This window comes from Numenius arquata, chromosome 17 (genome assembly GCF_964106895.1).
Source record: "Numenius arquata chromosome 17, bNumArq3.hap1.1, whole genome shotgun sequence".
NCBI lineage: Eukaryota > Metazoa > Chordata > Aves > Charadriiformes > Scolopacidae > Numenius > Numenius arquata.
Genome location: NC_133592.1, coordinates 892,002 through 909,078, shown reverse-complemented (window position 1 = coordinate 909,078; position 17,077 = coordinate 892,002). Strand labels below are relative to the sequence as shown.

The 17,077-nt window shown below is 41.0% G+C and overlaps 1 protein-coding gene across 3 annotated transcripts in view; it reads right to left on the bottom strand.

The window, feature by feature from the left end:
• CEP112 (centrosomal protein 112) overlaps nt 1-17,077 on the bottom strand; it is a 165,792-nt gene that overhangs the window by 17,070 nt on the left and 131,645 nt on the right. For all 3 annotated transcript variants that reach the window (XM_074160337.1, XM_074160339.1, XM_074160338.1), the window contains one exon: nt 586-675. In XM_074160337.1, the coding sequence (XP_074016438.1) occupies nt 586-675 (90 nt within the window). The remainder of the gene's footprint in view (nt 1-585; nt 676-17,077) is intronic.

Sequence of the window (17,077 nt, the reverse complement as noted above, 5' to 3'; positions counted from 1 at the left end):
TCCACCGGCTGTATATTTTCCTGAACACTTCAATTTCATCTCGTTTGAATGCAGATCACTGACTTTCCGTTTCAATACTCATTTGCAGACTACATACACTATTTTGCTTGAAGTACACGAAATCTCCGATTTCACAGAAAGTGTCCAGAATAATTTTAGCGCTATTAATCATATGGAACTGTTTACAGACAACATGCCAGGACAACAAATGCATAAGATCAGGAATAATGATTATTTTTAGCTCAGTCATTGTCCAATTATAAGTCTCTTCATACAAGCCATTAAACAACAGGTGAGAAGAGTCTCAGAAACCTCTGTCAAAACAGTAAAACAGTTCAAAATAAATACACCATTTAACAGCTAGAATAGTTGAAATACCAACTTGAAATAGCGAGCATGAGATAAGTATTTGCCTGTAGGGTTCAGACAGTTTAATTCTCTTTTATTACCAAAAAAAGTAGAAAAGGAAGCTAGCTGAAAATTTTGCAGGAAAATATGTGCTTTTGCTTTGAAGCAAGATTTTATTTTTAAACACGGAACCGCCTTGCCCAAGGGAAGGGGACGGGGGGGGACAGCACCGGGTACCTGCTCTTGGGCCTCCAGCTCCCTGCGTTGCAGCTTCCTCTCTGCAGCCCGCACCTGATGGCGGTAACTTTCCACTTCGTCCTGTAAGGCCTGAAACAACAGCAACAAGTGCAAAACACGCGTGAGAAACACGGGACGGCAGAAGAACCTACAGGTAACGTCGTTCAACGAGCTGACTAAGAGAACAGCGTCAGGAGAGCTCTGCAGCTACAGCCGCTTCCAGCCACACCGGACAGACCCAGTTTGGCCACAGTTATTTTGCAGAGGTAGGGCCAACGATTGAACAGGAGTCGATAAATCTTAGTGGTTCTGTCTTATTATAGGCTACAAGCATTCATACTGAAAATGTAATAAATATCCTCAAAGACTGAAATGGAAATGTTGCAATTGCCACAACTGCACTTGCAAATGCCTCAGATTTTTGTTATCGTCTTATTTGTACAATCTGTGCTTCCAATGAACACTTGTGTACCAATAACTTTTCCTTTAAGCCAGAATAATAATCCTCTCCCTGGAAAACCACGTCTGGAATTTGCAGCGAAAATGTATTCCATATTATTGAAACGGGATGCTGGCCGAGACGAGGGGCTCCCCTCCCGCCCTGTAGTCAAGTCTAGCATGTGATCTACAAATGAAGTATAAATGGCAATAAATAAAAGGAATATTATGATCATGTCACTTTACCACAACTATCCAGTCTTTATTTAGTTCAGAAATAATCACTTCTAAATCAAGCTCATAAAATGCATTGACAAATTTATTTTGTCATTGTTGTTCTTCATATATATTTATTTTTATTACGGCAGTCCCTCAGAGCCTTGATCTTTTTGTTATACGCTTCACAAAAGAACAGCCATGCCCCAAGGAACCGATAGTCTGTGTTATTTCTAACAGATACACACCAAACAAACAATACAAAGTTTCAAAGATTTTTTTTTTAAAGTTTCCTAGTCATTGTTGAATGTTTGAATACACACTTAACATTTACTTACCCATTTACTAAAAGCTCAGTTCTGTTGTCAGCTTGAATAAAGGCATTGTTAACGGCAAGTGCTGACTTGAGGCAAAGTGCACAATGTGGATGTGACTGACACCAGCACAGCGGCGGCTGGGGCAGCAGAAAGGGAATATCTGGAGTTATCTTTTGTATGGCAGGAAACCAGGGCACGGCTGCCCATCAGCCCGAAAGCGCGGGCAGAGGCAGGACTGGGCCTGGGAAGGGGCTCGCGCTGGAGATACGCTATAAATGACACCAAAAGGCACCGAAAATGCCTCCAGGTTGGTTTTTAAAAAGCGGAGCTGCACGGACCCCTTCTGCAGAGCACCCTGGAAAGGGGAGACCAACTCTGGGACACGAACTCTCAGCTTTGCAGAACCTGCCATACAGTTAGTATCTGCTTCCTCCAAGGAGAACACCCGTACATAAACCAGGATCATTAAAAGTACTCGCAGTGCAAAGATTTAACAGAAAAAAAACCCCTTGCTCTTTTCCACGGCACTGAAATACTGTACTCTCAAATCATTTACAGGATAAAATTGCTATTGAGATAAGATAAGAGGACTACTTATGATAGATCTTGCACATTGTTTTGAAGTCATGCCAGGCATTAACTTTAAAGTCTTCTAGCTATAAGACTATTACATGTTCTGATGCCAAAAAATTTAACCAGACCCAAGCATGAACTTCAAATCTGCCCAGGGACTTTTATGCTATCACCGCTTCTGAGAAACGTAGAAATCCAGGCTTTGAATATATAACCCATCTCCACTACTCAACAAGTCTTGCAGTACTAGGAATTTGCATTAATGTAATGAAATATATGTGTGAATTGTAGGCTTTTTGTACATCTAATTTTGGAAGGTAAAATACAAACAAGCACACTTTGATTTAAAAACTAAAATGCAGAACCGTAATAAGGGGCAGGGCCGTTCCAGGTATCAGAAAGATCCCCAAAGACTCAATTATTTTGACAAAAGTCCTCCTATAACGCCAGAGTGTCCAGACATAACCAGTACAGGACGACTCTCGGGAACATTCACAGAGCATGCCTTGGATAAATTACCAAGTATGACCCGTCTTCTCCTGCTATTTCCACATGATCAGCTTATGCAGCCCAGATAGCTTGGTATGGGGAAAAATAAGGAGGGAGGAAACCTCTCTCCCCCCCGAGCCGTCCTGCCCGGGCTCCGTCCCTGTGCTCAAGAGCACGTTTCACCCTGTCACAGGACTCTGAAGATGGCCAAGAGACAGCTTATATGCACCTACATGTACAAACGTATATGCACAGATACGTACATATCTGTCTTGGAGAACAGATTTCTCTCGCGCTCCATCACACAAATCGGCAAGAACTGAACACAGAACAGGATCTCAAGCTGTTCCTGGTCAAGGCAGCAGCCACATGGTGTGAAGAGGAGAATGGGTGCACTGCTCTCCCCGTCCTTCCCGTCTCCATTCTTACTTTTCTTATTTACAACAAACAAATATATTTTGCGGAGCATAAAACGAGCGGTTCCTTTGAAAGAGAGGGTTTGCAATGCATCTTAAAGTAAATTAATTTGGGAAGTTCAGATGACACACATTCTTTGTTAGGCCCAGCTACTCTAGATAGTGTCTGCCAGCCTGGAGAGCACATACTGTGTTCATTGTGGGAGCAGACTATGTCTCAAACAAGTACAATTTAGAAATCAGGTATTTTTACTATAGCGTAAAAGTATAGCAAACTGTTAAATCTTATAATTATCCATTCATCAATTATCCAACCCAAAATATACTGTATGAGTTTACAGAGTTTTCCAATCACATGGTAACTGGCTGTTGGAACGTTTTGTGTTGGGATGGCAGAAAAAAAGAGTAACTCCTTGGATCAGCCATGAATCCCTCTAACGTGACCGTTTCTGGTCTGTTGCTGTGCTGCACGCCAGCTCTCCCACCGGTCACTTTGCAGAATCTAGTTCTGTGTATAAAGGATGTTCCATGAGTAATTAATGTTCATTTGGGTATTTCAGCTTTCCCAGCAGCACAAGGACAAAAAAGTAAAACCAAAAGACCAGAATTTGATCAAAGCCATGCCAAAAAAAAAAAAAAAAGTAACATCAAAATCTCATGGTTGCTGTAGATTCCTGCATATGATTAGCTCTGAAAACAGTAATTAGAAGTAAGCAAGTTTGTTGCCCATGATTTTAATTTTCTAGGAGGACTCATGATGGATGTCATGAATAATGCGCCCTTTTGAAGATCACACTGAAAATTCTCTCTATTGTCAAAAAGCTTCCTACGGAGTGGCCAGAGCCTGAATGCTGATGCTGTTTCTGAAGCTACCCAGTTCCCTCCAATCACCCGCTGTATCTAACAGAGAGGCTTTTGTCACGTAGAATACTCTTAAAAACAGCAGAGGACTTACCCCAGGTACGCCACAGAACATCTTTGTACTATCAAACAATGGGGTTTGTTTTGTTTAGAAATGCAGTTTTTATTCTACAGCTTCAAAGTGTCAGATTTTGCCCAAAGACTGACAGAGCTTATGTTTAATAACTGCTGAGATGAAGAAATAGGGATAAAAAAATTAGAAAAACAGGCCAATTTTTAAGTGTCAGAGGCTTTTTCCCTGAATGGAAAACAAAGCCTAACTTATTTACTTAAATTTTTCCAGGTACAGAATTAATCCCTGTCCCTCAGCTTTGCTAAGTTGACTTACATGACTGTTATAAAGACAGTATTTTTTTTTTCAGTTAAACCGGCTTTCAAACGCCATGTAAACATGTTTGCTGTTGAAAGTCTACACCATACCTGACCTTGGAAGTGCTTTGTGTTGGCCTGAGAACAAAGAAATGAAATGTTTTGCTTTCCAGCCCAGATATCCTACACTTTGAAAAGCACTTAAAAATGTAAATGAGATAATAAGCTCTACTGCAACAATGTGGGTGAATTACAGCTGTATAAAAGGAACATTCATTTGATTTATTTGTAAAAATGGAAAGGATCCTAAAGTAAAATCATATTGTAAATGTTTTGGTAGCATACAACATTGAGAGACACGAGAAGGATGGAAGGGAAAAGTAACGGCTTCGAGACTACGCCACTGAAATATCCTGGTCAGATTTTGGGACCTCAAGTGGAGCTGTGGACGAGCCCATCACTGTCACCGCGAGACACCAAACGTTTGGCTGGTACGAAAGGAGAAAGGAACATCTGAACTGCATTTCTGGGTAGGCAAATTTTTTCCCCTAGTGTTCTATTGTGGCTTGATTATCACCAGCAAAATGTTTAATGAAGTTTATTTCAAACCCAACTCTGCTCATGGCAACGTGGAGCACGTTGGAGCCAAGGGAGCAGCACACGTGGCGTTAGCACGGAGATGCTGGGACGATGCATGAGACCAGAGGGATCCAGCCCGAGCCCTGGTGCCAGCCTGAGGCTGCAAAGGGAGGGGGGGGGGGTTAAAAAAAAAAATCAACTTGTAAAGCATACAGTTTTGACAAGGAGCCACAGAGAGACAAAAAGGTACGATGCCAGCATTACAAAATCCCTTTTCAAGGCAGGAATAAATTTTTGGCATTAGTTACAGGGCTTAATCTAAATCAACTAAAAGCTGGTAAGAGAAAGAGTTCTAAGAATCACAGGAACAAGTATGAAATGGGAATATATGAAGGATTTAGTCTTTAATATATGAAAACTGATTTGATTATCCTTTAACCACAGCATATTTTTAAAAAGAAGTGCTGGATTCCCTGAAAGAAAATTCATTTCTGGAAGAATTACATAAACAGAAATCATTATTATTTTTAATTACTTGGCATTGATTATTACTGTGATGATTCTGTATTTTTAAAGGTGTGATGTTTTGCTTCTTCAGCCTGAAATAATCTCCTACTTTTGGTGTGTTCCTGAGAGTAGACAGGGCTTGATCCCTGCTCCCATCACATCAATGGCACCTCTGGGATCACAAGGATTTATCTCTCTGGTACTGAGGGTTGAATAAATAAGTGACACTTACAAGGAAAGGAAAATCTTCTAAAAAGTGTTAAATACCAATGTATTCTCACTTTGAAACAAAAAGTGTCAGCAGGAAAATCACTGTTCATCATGATCAAATTATGCCAGATAATGGCAGAGTCTTTTTTTGATATATATACATAATTCTTATTAGCTGTGCCAGCAACTCTGCACACATGGACATGCATCTGTATCGAGAGAAGACCTCAATATTTATGACCAGTGCAGAGTAATACTAGAACTAAAGGTAGTAATAGTTAGCACTTTTCATCTTCAAAGATTTTTTCAAACATTACCAAATTAATATAATTAATGAAAGATGCAGTAATAAAAGCTACCATAATTACCTACTATAGTTTTAATTATCTCCTTACTAATGCCCACAGAAGAAGGCTTCCACTTTACATCCTCAAAACATGTGCCAACAATAATTCTGAATACAGGCCCCTCTTTAAGCACCTTCTAAATTCAAATTACATCCATTGATGTGTCTTCTCTCCCTGTTCACGAGAAGAAAACCCAGCCCTGGAACTTTTTAAAGAAAATCCATGTGAACGTTAAAGAAAATTCAAGCAAATTTTGTTCCAGAAAAAAATAGAGAGAGATACTTCAAAAATTTTTCATAGAAACATTCAATCTTGAGAACCTTTATCTCTCCAGGTAGCTGTAAGTTTGGGCTGTCTGGGCAAAAACTTCTCCTTTATACTTGGTGGTCTCACAATTTACAGAGTCAAATGCAACTCTTATTCAAAGAAAGCAGTCCAAATATCCCATCAAAATTCATCTCAGAATTTAAAAGTAATTAATATTTTTGCTAAAATATTTTATGGAGATAAGTAAATTTGTCTAGGCTCATTACTACTATAAATAAATTGGTAAAATATATCTGTGAAGATCTCTGATGTAATGCCATGAGTCAGAGCAAAACACATGTATTTTTAGAAAGTGAAATACTGATGTTTGAGCCAAATTGCTGGTGCATCCTCGAAACTTTTTGGGTTTTCATAGAGCTTTTGCCCACTGACACTGCTCCGAACCTCAGACACTGCGCGTTCTCGGTGCTGCATTCCAGCGCACGACTGTTTGAAAACCTCTGTACTTAAGTTCTCTCTTGTTTTTGGTGTAAAGCAAAGAAAATCTTATGGTTTTAACCTAATACATATGTTTGCTGTTCACATATGGCAAAATTCCTTTCTGGTGGGAACTTTTTCGTTGTTGTTGCAACACGCTATATATCCAAGAAGTCTCCTTTGATGTTGAACTATTGCTCCACTACTCATTATGCTACTGATTCAATATGAAAGGCAAAATTTCTGTGGTTTTTGTTAAAACAATAGCTTTGTTTTTGCAAACAAAGTTTTCCGCAACCTATATGCAAGGGCCAACATTACTGCAACAGAAAAGAAAATCTGTTATTTTATACTGAAAATAGTTACGGTGTTTAATAACACAAATTATTCTTCCATCCTATAGGTAACATGACAATTACTATTATGACTGTATAGAAAATTTATGCTTTATTGCTCCCCAGGAACAGATTATTATAACACCTTAGGTGATATTTTACATCTCTTGAACACTTTCCTTCCACTGTCCTCCCAGCCCTTTACCGTCAGTTCAACTTCATTGCCTGGGTGAAGGTGCCAACAGCTACGGGTGGGTGGGGGAAAGGAGAAGCCCTGCAAAGACCAATCTGCACGGTGTCCTACTACGCAATGCCTGAACAGCAAATGTGGGAATCTCCAAGCCTAATGTATAACCACTAAACACTATTTCATGAATAATGAACAAAAATTACAACACAGAATGAAAATGCAAATGGTAATAGCTTTTTATACGTGTCCCTAAAAGAGCTGGTTGCCCGTTTTCTGCCATCATTACGAAAAGAAGGTTTCTTCAGTTAGGAATCAGAGAAAAGGTGTAATTTTCAAAGGTACAGAATTAATAAACTCCCACTTGAAATAACATGAGCTCCAATACACTGGGCACACTTGGAAGCCTGGCCCGTTTGGCTGACATTTCAAATGGGAGTGGGCTTTGCCTGTTGGAGCAAGTCAAGAAGCTCCCTTCTGCGCCCGTCTGTATCGCTCCTGAGTTCTGCCAGTAGGAGATGCCATTGAGAAGTACAGGAATTTCTTCCCTTGAGGGAGTGTGGGAAGAAAGAAAGGGGTCCAGGAAGGAAGGGAATAATTTGACTGTGGAAATAAAATTAAGTCTCTCTAGTACTAGTGAAAAAATTTAAAAGTAGGTCACTTAACATAAAATAAACATATATGCAAACATTTTTCCAGTGTGGTAGGCTCTAAAGCTACAGTATTTTCATTTTTTGGAATTTATGGGCAAGAGACTGATTGGCAGTATATTATATGCTTTGGCTCTTGAGTGGATCATCAGCATTAGGCCCTTAACACTATTTCACATCAGACTTCATCTGGATTGGTGTCTTGTGGAGATTCCCCGAGCATCAATAGGATTGTCAAACACCCATATTTTTTCCTGCTTTGCTCGTATAAAATATTGGTGTGTTTTCAGCATTTTCTGTAAATACTTAGTTGAGCTCACCAAAGTTTTAGGACCATTTTTCTGCAAAGTCTTTAGCCATATATCCCTAAAGCACCCCGACAGCACCAGCAGAGCTATTCATAGGCTTAAAATTAGGCAAGGGCTTAAGCATTTTGCTGAGTCAGGACTTCCCTGCACGGCACTATAAACTCAATTCTTTTGAAACAAAAAGGATGTCATAAGGCAGAGCAAGTCCTGCAAAGACAAAAATTCAAAGAAAAGAGCTGTATAAATTGTAAAGTTAGGCATTTTTTTCAGGGGGAGCCAAGGAAGGAATTGTTTTCGCTTTGTTTTTAGTGGCTTGGGTGATAGGAGAGGGGGAGGGAGGCAAGGTTCAAAGAGCAGTAATAAACTTGCTTTCATCTCTTCTTCTCCGTGAACCACAAAAGCCCATGAGCAGTTGCCATGTGCAAGCGTTGCTTTGTCTATTACCAGGGCAGCTTAGGGTTGTTGCGATGAAGTCATTCGGAAAGCTTGTCAGCTCCCAAGATTTACTGTATTTACCTGTAGTCTTTTGTTTGTATGCCTTAAAACTGGTTGCTCCTTTTTTCCAGCCTCCACGAGTTTCATGGTCAAGAGCAGGGGCAGAAGTTGCTGAAAGGAGAAAACTGCTCAACTTTTTCCCCTGTCGCTCTCAGAGGTGTAGACAGAAACACCAACGGTTCACATATAACCAGATAAAATGAATCTTTTAAACCCAAAGATACCATGACATCTTAAGCATACACTTATGAAGGAAAAGTTCAAAACTCCATTTTAAACCACTTATGAGAGGATTTACCACGATTCTGCCTAATGTTCAGCTGACGCATTGTCAAAAACATTTATCATGAACCTTTTGAAGTTTCTTAGCTCCCCCTTAGTTATTAAAACTTGAACTGCAGAGTTTGTTATCAGCCTCAGAGCACACACGAAATACATCAGATATTTTTTAAGTCAACCTTTCAGTCTGATTTTGAGACTATTATACAAAATAAAACATTCCCAATCAGGTTAATGTCTGACAGATAATGCTGAACAGGCGTAACTGCTGCGCCTGATTGATCCACGAGACAATTTTCATTTCCTAATTTGCTTTTTATTACACACTTTGCAATCAAAGGGAACGGCAAGGAGCCTGCCACTCTCGGAGCAGGTTTCCTGTGAAGACCCGATGTCGGCTTCAACATTTTCAGACAACTTCTTGAATTTTTGATGCTATGTCGTAAGAATGTCTAAAACGTCATGTCAATAGGTATACTGTGCCAGTGAAACACTGCCATTGGGAATACAAATTAACGAGTAAAACATTGGGTTTCGCTGTATCCTTACCAACAGCTCTACAAAAACAAACATGAGGGGTTCGAGCTGAATTTCCTGCAGTGATTTAGAGAACGTCTGACTCATCATAAAGCATATTTATCAATCACTTGCTGAACAAGGCAACCTTCTCACCGCCAGGGGCTTCATTCCCATCTAAGTTTATCACCAAACTGCCACTTTAAGAGGGTGTTTGGAAACTTTACACCTGGAGACGGAGCAGAGGTTCCAGCAGACCCCTGGTGCTCTACAAATGTCTCCTTAAAACGTATTTCTCATCACAGATGCATGAAGACCTGGAAATATAAACATTTCTAACTGCCTTTACAAAACATCTTATATTTAGACCTGGAAATATAAACATTTCTAACTGCCTTTACAAAACATCTTATTTTCCTATGCTCTTTTTAAAAGTAAATATGAAAGGCTCAGATATTTCTAATCAATAGCCTAATCTGATTCCCAGTAAGTACAAGAGAAAACTATTTATTTTTTGCAATGAACTAGCAGACTGCCCAATATTGCTGGAATTCTCCCCATTACATAAAATAACACACATTCTCTTATACAGACACAAAAAAAGAAATATAATAATGTCTTTATACCTTTCAAAGTAACCTAAATCAACAATATTAACTCACAAGGCAAACCACTGCTTTTTGAACTCAACAAGAGCGAGCTTGACTCAGCGGTGCCTGCACAACTCAATACACGTACGATGTGAGAGGCAGCAAAGTAATATCTTCTAAAATTATGTCTGTAAGCCAAAAACGGGATGATTCTTGACAGGGTAGGACGCACACTTGGAAACTTAGAAATACTTTTATTCAAAGTCTTTAATGACCTCCAACCCAATTACATTTGCAACAAGACACGATAATGCAATTGCTCCTATTTAAAACTTTGTGTGAAAACTGAGCATTTTTGAAGCTTGATTATTTTTTTTTTTTTTAATCATGTTGAGATGAAGCTCATTTACTTGAAAAGAAAAAATGAAAAAGAACGTCCTCTGCAGCTGGTCAAACAGATTATGAAACTCTAATCTCACTAGCCTGAGGAAAACGAAGACTGTTTTTCAAGTATCTATTTTATAGAGCATTGGCTTTATACTTTTTAAAAGACGCATTAACATAACTGATCAGAACATCCCAGAGTGTTTCTGATCTAGTCAGTCACATGATGTTATGACAGAGATACTTGCTGTCATAATGCCAATGTTTCTAAACATTTCTAAAATCCTTTAAGTTCATATTTTTTCCAAGATTAGACATGGGTAGGATCTATTTCAGCTGCTTTAGAAGTTTTTTTTCCATTTTAGTGCTCTAGAATACTAGTGCAGAATATTTTAGAGAGACAGACATATACACATTTAGCAAAGAGCAATGTCAGGCCCCACAGCCTACTTAAATGTTTCTGCTAACTTTTTATTAAAAATATTTTACTCTAATTCCGCATAACTCATTTATGGGAGTACCCACCCCCCTACTTCTTTAGCTCTAAAGTAATCTTTTTTCCTGAACCAGAATCATCAATAAAAAAAACTAAGCGTTTGTCTAGCTTAAATTTATTCCTTCCTTTAAAAGCCACACTTGTTGCCTCACTGGGTACCGACGTGGGTTGGGTGATTTTGGTCTGCACACTCTCAGCAGGTCCGTGCCCTCCAAGCCAGCCCTGCTGAGATGAGAGGGAGGATTCCCCCCCAGAGACCCCTGACACCAGCATCACTGAACCAGGCGACTGCTTGGCTGCACTTCAAACACACACCCTCCATTTGATCTTTTGACTTGATAATACAGGTAACAAATCAGGTGTAATTTATATACAGGCAAACCAGGAAGAGAATGAGAAGGGGAAAAACACTTGCCAAAGCTATTGCTGTGTCTCATATATAGATTTTGTGGAATGTCAAGAGCTCTTATCATGGTTGTGACCAAGAGGATCTGATCTCAATGGGAGTTCTGATTTATTTTTATTTCTATTTTTTTGTTAAGTCTTCTTTGAGCTGAATGATGGCTCAAAGAGTGTACTAATTCAGTTACCGGATCCTTCTGCTGTGACAGGGAAGTCTTACGTGGAAACGCACAGACAGGAGGGGACCTCAGTGCCACCCAGCAGAAGTTTTTGTTGAGTTGTTGTGAGCCTGACGAGCAGCCCCACGGTATCGCTCTGCTTTTCCTTCCAAGGAACTCCCACAAGTCGTGACAAGGCAGTCAAAATACTCCCTACAGGTACCCCGAGGCCAGAAACCGTACAGTGGGGGATGCTTTTCTTCAGACCATCATGAGTGCTAAGGGCACAACGACTCAAATGGCGACCATGCATGTCCACAGAGCAAAAAGCCATCCAAGACTGTTAACTACGAACAGCAACTCCCTTGACTGTACCTTGCTGGAGAAGGGGAAAATATACTGAGGAAACGTCCCTAAATCTTCAGCCTCTTCTACTCTTTCCTGGGCATCTGTTATCAGATACCATGCCCCAGAAGATGGAGACAGATGGACTCCAGTTTGACCCAGCACAGCACAGCACAGCTCTTCTCTTTGAGCCAAAACAATCTTTGCAGTTTCTCTTCTACGGGACTTTTAGGATTTTGAATGACAGTGTCAAATCTGGATATCCACAATACACTTTAGTCATCATCCAAAATGCTCTGAAGAAGAAAAAGAACCCAACCAGTGTCTTCTGGTTTCAGAAATGCTTGACGAGAAGGTTTCTGTGCAGGTAGAAAATGCTGCAGGAGTCGGGACTGGCTGCGGAACGCCTGATCAATGCCAAACCAGCGACTGCCAAACCTGTTTGGCACATCTAAAAGGAAGGCAGGCTCTTTTCATTTTCTCTCTCTTTTTTTTTTTTTTTAATATGTAAGTAGTTCCAAATATTCTTATATGGATGACATTTTAAAACGCAAAAGCATTAAAAATAACAGAAAACAGATCAAGTTCTAAAGCGCCACCGGTTTCTCATTTGTGCAGTCTCTCATTAGACCTGTGCAGCACAAAGAGCAGAGCTTTCCACCTACTTTATGCACACTCAAAAACTTTTCCTTATCACAAATAAGACGTGAGCTCCAGGGAAAAAAATAATATAGCGCAGTGTGAAAGAACTAAGAATTCCGGTACTGTTAAAGTTGCATAAATCTTGATCTAGTTTCAGGATCTGGCAAGGAAGCAGAATAAGCTCGTCCTCTGCAGAGGCAGGTTTTGCAAACAGCCAGTTAAGGAGGGAGAAGGGACATCACAAGGGACATCAGCCACGAAGGCGGGATCAATAGGGACAGGCACCAGCAAATGAGCCCACAGCAAAGCCAAACCTGACGTGCAAACACACATCCCCCTGCGATTCAGGACAGAGAGGAGACCTGGTAGGGGACAGCAGAAAGGAGAAAGCAGCTGGTAAACACTTAAGGCAAGTATTAATGTTATCAGTGATGGCAAAGATCTCACTGCATTCTTTGCCCATCCATCTGTTCCCATTTTCCTGTGTCCTTCTTGCTTTTTGGATCTACACAAACGTAAGCAGAAGCAAGGTGTTATTCTGGTAGGAGGGAGAAAACATCACATGAGGTGTGAGCTGCTCCGTGGAGCTCAGAGCTCAGCTGTGGTCAAAGGTGCTGCCAGGTTTGCAGACAAATAAAACCGACTGATACCACTGAAACTGTTAGGTTGTCTTCAGCAATTGCTGTTTCCCCTTGCTGAATTACAAGTGCAAAAGCGTAGAGAATAGAAATTATAATAACATTAGTAATAAAACTATATGGAATTTAGATATAGCCATCTCGAGAGCCAATACACATCCGGGATTTCTCCTTTGAGCTGCCTGCAGAGCTCTGGCTTGTTCCATCCGTGCTGGTGTTCCTGCAGGTACCTAACATTTGGTAGCCTGAATTTTTATTTATACAGTTCCATTCTGCCCCTCCCAAGCTTCTCAGTAAGCAAACAAACTCACTTTTCATGTTTAGTTTTCTCTCGTTCGTACTTTCACCCTCTCTTACACAACAAACTGGGAAGAAAGCGGCGGCTGGGAGAGCTGTGCCAGGGACGGGATGCCCTGCCGGCACTGTCCCTCCGGGGATAAGCACGTCCTCTGCCCGCGTCTCCTCCAGGTTCAGTCCCGGTGGTGGAAGGGCGGACGCTGGGGGAGAAGGGAGTCACGCTGGCAACAGCAATGAAAGGGCCACGCTGGACCATGGCTCCACACGGGGGTACCCACGACTGTCCCTGAGCAGTCGGGTAGAAAACACAAAGGAAAATGTTACAGCACTTGAGGATTTAACGTCTTTCCCACAGTTCTAATACAGAGAACTAGTACGGCCTTCTGCTGGAATGAACACGTCGCACTCCTGCGACAGCGACTCCCAGGAGCCCGGGTGAATTTTGGACTAGCGCTGCTGCCCATTTGGCAAGAGGCAAACACCTTCCTAAACCACAGCATACCTGCGTGAAGCTTTGGTGCTGACATGTCCTAACTAATTATTTCTCAGGAACAGGGACTGTTTTCTCCTGATCTCATTCTAGGAGAATTTGTCTTCATTCATTTTTGTTTCACAAATGATCTGGTTTTGTTTTCCGGACGTGATGGAGTGATGCTCTGCTTCCTCCCCACACGCCAAGCGTTATCCCTTTGCCATGGTCTAAACTGTTAGAGAGTAAACCCCAACGCAGAACCGAGCTCTGATTTTACGGCAGATCTCAAAAGAAAGTGAACGGTGCATTGCATGCTTTGTCTTCTAAGGCCAACAAGGACAGATTTGAATCCCATCATCTCATGCCGTGCTGGCCCAGGAAAATGGCATGTTCAGGGCATAGGTTTCCAGCAGAAAAATACTTGTGAGGTGATCTGATGCGGCTCTATTCACCTGCCAACAGTCCTGGCAGAAAAATAAACAGGTTCTGGAGATGAGCTGCTGCTGGAGGCAAAGCAGAAACCATTAAAAGAGCTGCCCTGACCTGTGAGGAACTGGCCTTTTTGCTTTGAGCTGCAACAGATCTTAATGAATTCTTCATAATCGGCAACCTGGGGTTTTCACTCAGGATATACTTCTCTTGAGGTGCCAAACGCAGGAGACATACTCAACACCAGAAATACTAATTTTGGGTCTTGTGGTTGGTTGGCCAAGCTGGTGAAGGCAGTTCCAACAGGTATCTTCACCACTACTGCAGGTAATTGTGTTGTATCAGGAATTAGGTTCACACATGAATATGCATCACTGCTGAAGGACTTGCTTTCATAATTATTAACATATTGACTTAATTGAAGTTATTGACTTCAGGGCTGTGAAAGCTTGAACTAAAAATAAGCAGAGACAGCTTCAGTAACAGAAGAAGTTAAAAAGTGGTTGTGTCAGAGGAGGAAGGCTTTTGTTGTGCTTGACTGATCTCCGCTTTACTGCTCTTCCAGTCCTCTGTTATCTGGCAGTTTCAAAGGGGACATTGCCAAGAAGCTCATTTAGAGACCTAAATTTTATCCTGCAGGCAACACTTATTTCAGTTTCCCAAGAATACATTTCAGAGACAGAACTCTGAAGAAGAAAACAGGTGTGTCTTTTTGCTCCATAAAATAGTCTGCTCGCTGGAGGACCTCAGGCTCTCTGAAGAGGCCAAAGGCACAAAACTATTGATGCCTGCACAGACGAGCTTAAGAAAAAGCTTCAGCCTGGAGGTTCTCAGTCTTCCCTATAAACTTCACCCTCGAGCCCCCAGTCCTCTTCATGCATTTTTCAAGGGTCAACTAATAAATATTTACTATATCAAATCCTGCCCATCAACGAAGAGAATCACCAGAGTGTAGAGGGTGCATGAATGAGCAGCACTAAACCATGCCCAGGGACGGCATCCCAAACCCCGCTGTAAGGCAGAGTGTGCACATCAAATGCAGAATCAACGTGAAAAGGCTCAAAGAGTAAAGTATACTTTCAACAAAACTAACCTAGTTTTTCACTGTCTTATATACACACGTACTACACGAACGGAGAGAGGTGGCTTCCCTGAACTGCAAGGCAGCAAGGTGTACTGGGCCGAACTGAAAATGTTTACAATCTTTAACGGGAAAAGCAGCAAAGTACGATATACGGAAATAGATTTTTTTTCTGTTTCTGGACGCTGGTGCTATTCTGGCTGCCAATAGCATGTAACATTCCCACTGAAGGGCAAGACAAACCAATTTCCCTTAGGATGGAGGCATCCAAAAACTTACTGAGGTTATTATATTAGTGCCTACGCATTCTTTAAGCAGATGAACTGCTTCATTTTGAATCCATGTCAAACCACAAGAACTGGCTGATAATAACATCCAATTAAAATGATCTCGTTCTTCTAGAAAAACTTTGGCTAACAGCTACATCTGACATTTTCTAGCTGGGCACAATAGAATGATTGATGCTAGAGGGAAACAGCATAGGTTCATATCAAGGATGCGAAGGGCCAGGTTTGGTGACAGCATTTGTAGGTTTAACCTCTTACACGAACGCGTGAGATGAAAAAGCCACTTCTACCGAGCACGAAACTGTGAGAAAGTCAGAGCTAGAACTTGCAAATATGTAAGTTGTGCTAATTAGACAGATATGTTGAAAAACCCAAACTTTACACTCAATGCATATTTGTATCTTTTGATGTCGTACTTGGTGCTGCTTCACACCACTCAGGGCTCACTAAGAAGAGCAGAAGCTGCTCCCCTGCTAGGCTGTCTGGGGGAGTCTGCCATCTGATCTACTGAATACACAGATAAAAGTCGCCGCATACTTTTTTCCTTTTCAAGTACAGTACTGTAACTTGGAAAGTTCCTTTATTCTCAACTCCACTGACGCAAGAAAGTGGCAGAAATATGGCAGCTTTGGCTGCTTTCCTTTAGTAGTTCTTTGTAACTAATCCTTTAATGCTAAGGAAACAATAGGTATTTTCATTTTGCCTGGGAAAAAATCCACTCTAGTTAGAGAAAATAAAGGGAATGCCTTCCAAAAACTGTAAGAGTGCTACTGACCACTTGGTTCCACTGCTACCCTGCCTTTAAATATCAGTAAATAGTTACCCTGTGCAGGTATCAGATTGAACAGGTTTCTCTTGTTACGCTTAAGAAAAGCCCAGCTATTATGGAAATGGTAAGTTTAACAAAGCTATTTCTATTTCACTGTGATCTGCCATTCAAAAGTGTTTGCCAGTCATTTTTAAAAAGTACTCTGATATTTGATCTGCTGGAGTTTCAGTTACATGCAAAGCTGGAGAGCCAGCAGAAAATTCTAAATGGAATCTGAAGATTTCTAAAGTCAACATGAATTTTGGCAACAGCATTTTAATGCATAAAGCTGAAATCCTTGGAGACTCTCTCCCGCTGATAACCCTGGAGCAGCCAGCACCACGATTAGTACAAAACCAAAAGCAACTTCTATTAGAACATACAGTTTTGCAAAAAATGTTTACACAAATGCTGGCAATGGTGCAGGCCTGCTGGAATCAGCCAGTGAACCTGGTGCTACTTCAGCTCGCTCCCGGGATGAGCCACACCATAAGAAAGATATCTCAGGGAAATATATGTTGATAAGTAGAGCAGGTCCACATCCCCCAATCTCTCTGCCAAACCCTGCAACCTGTGTTACTGTGCCAGGCTTTAAACGTCTTTACTACAGAGTAATAAATGTTTGTG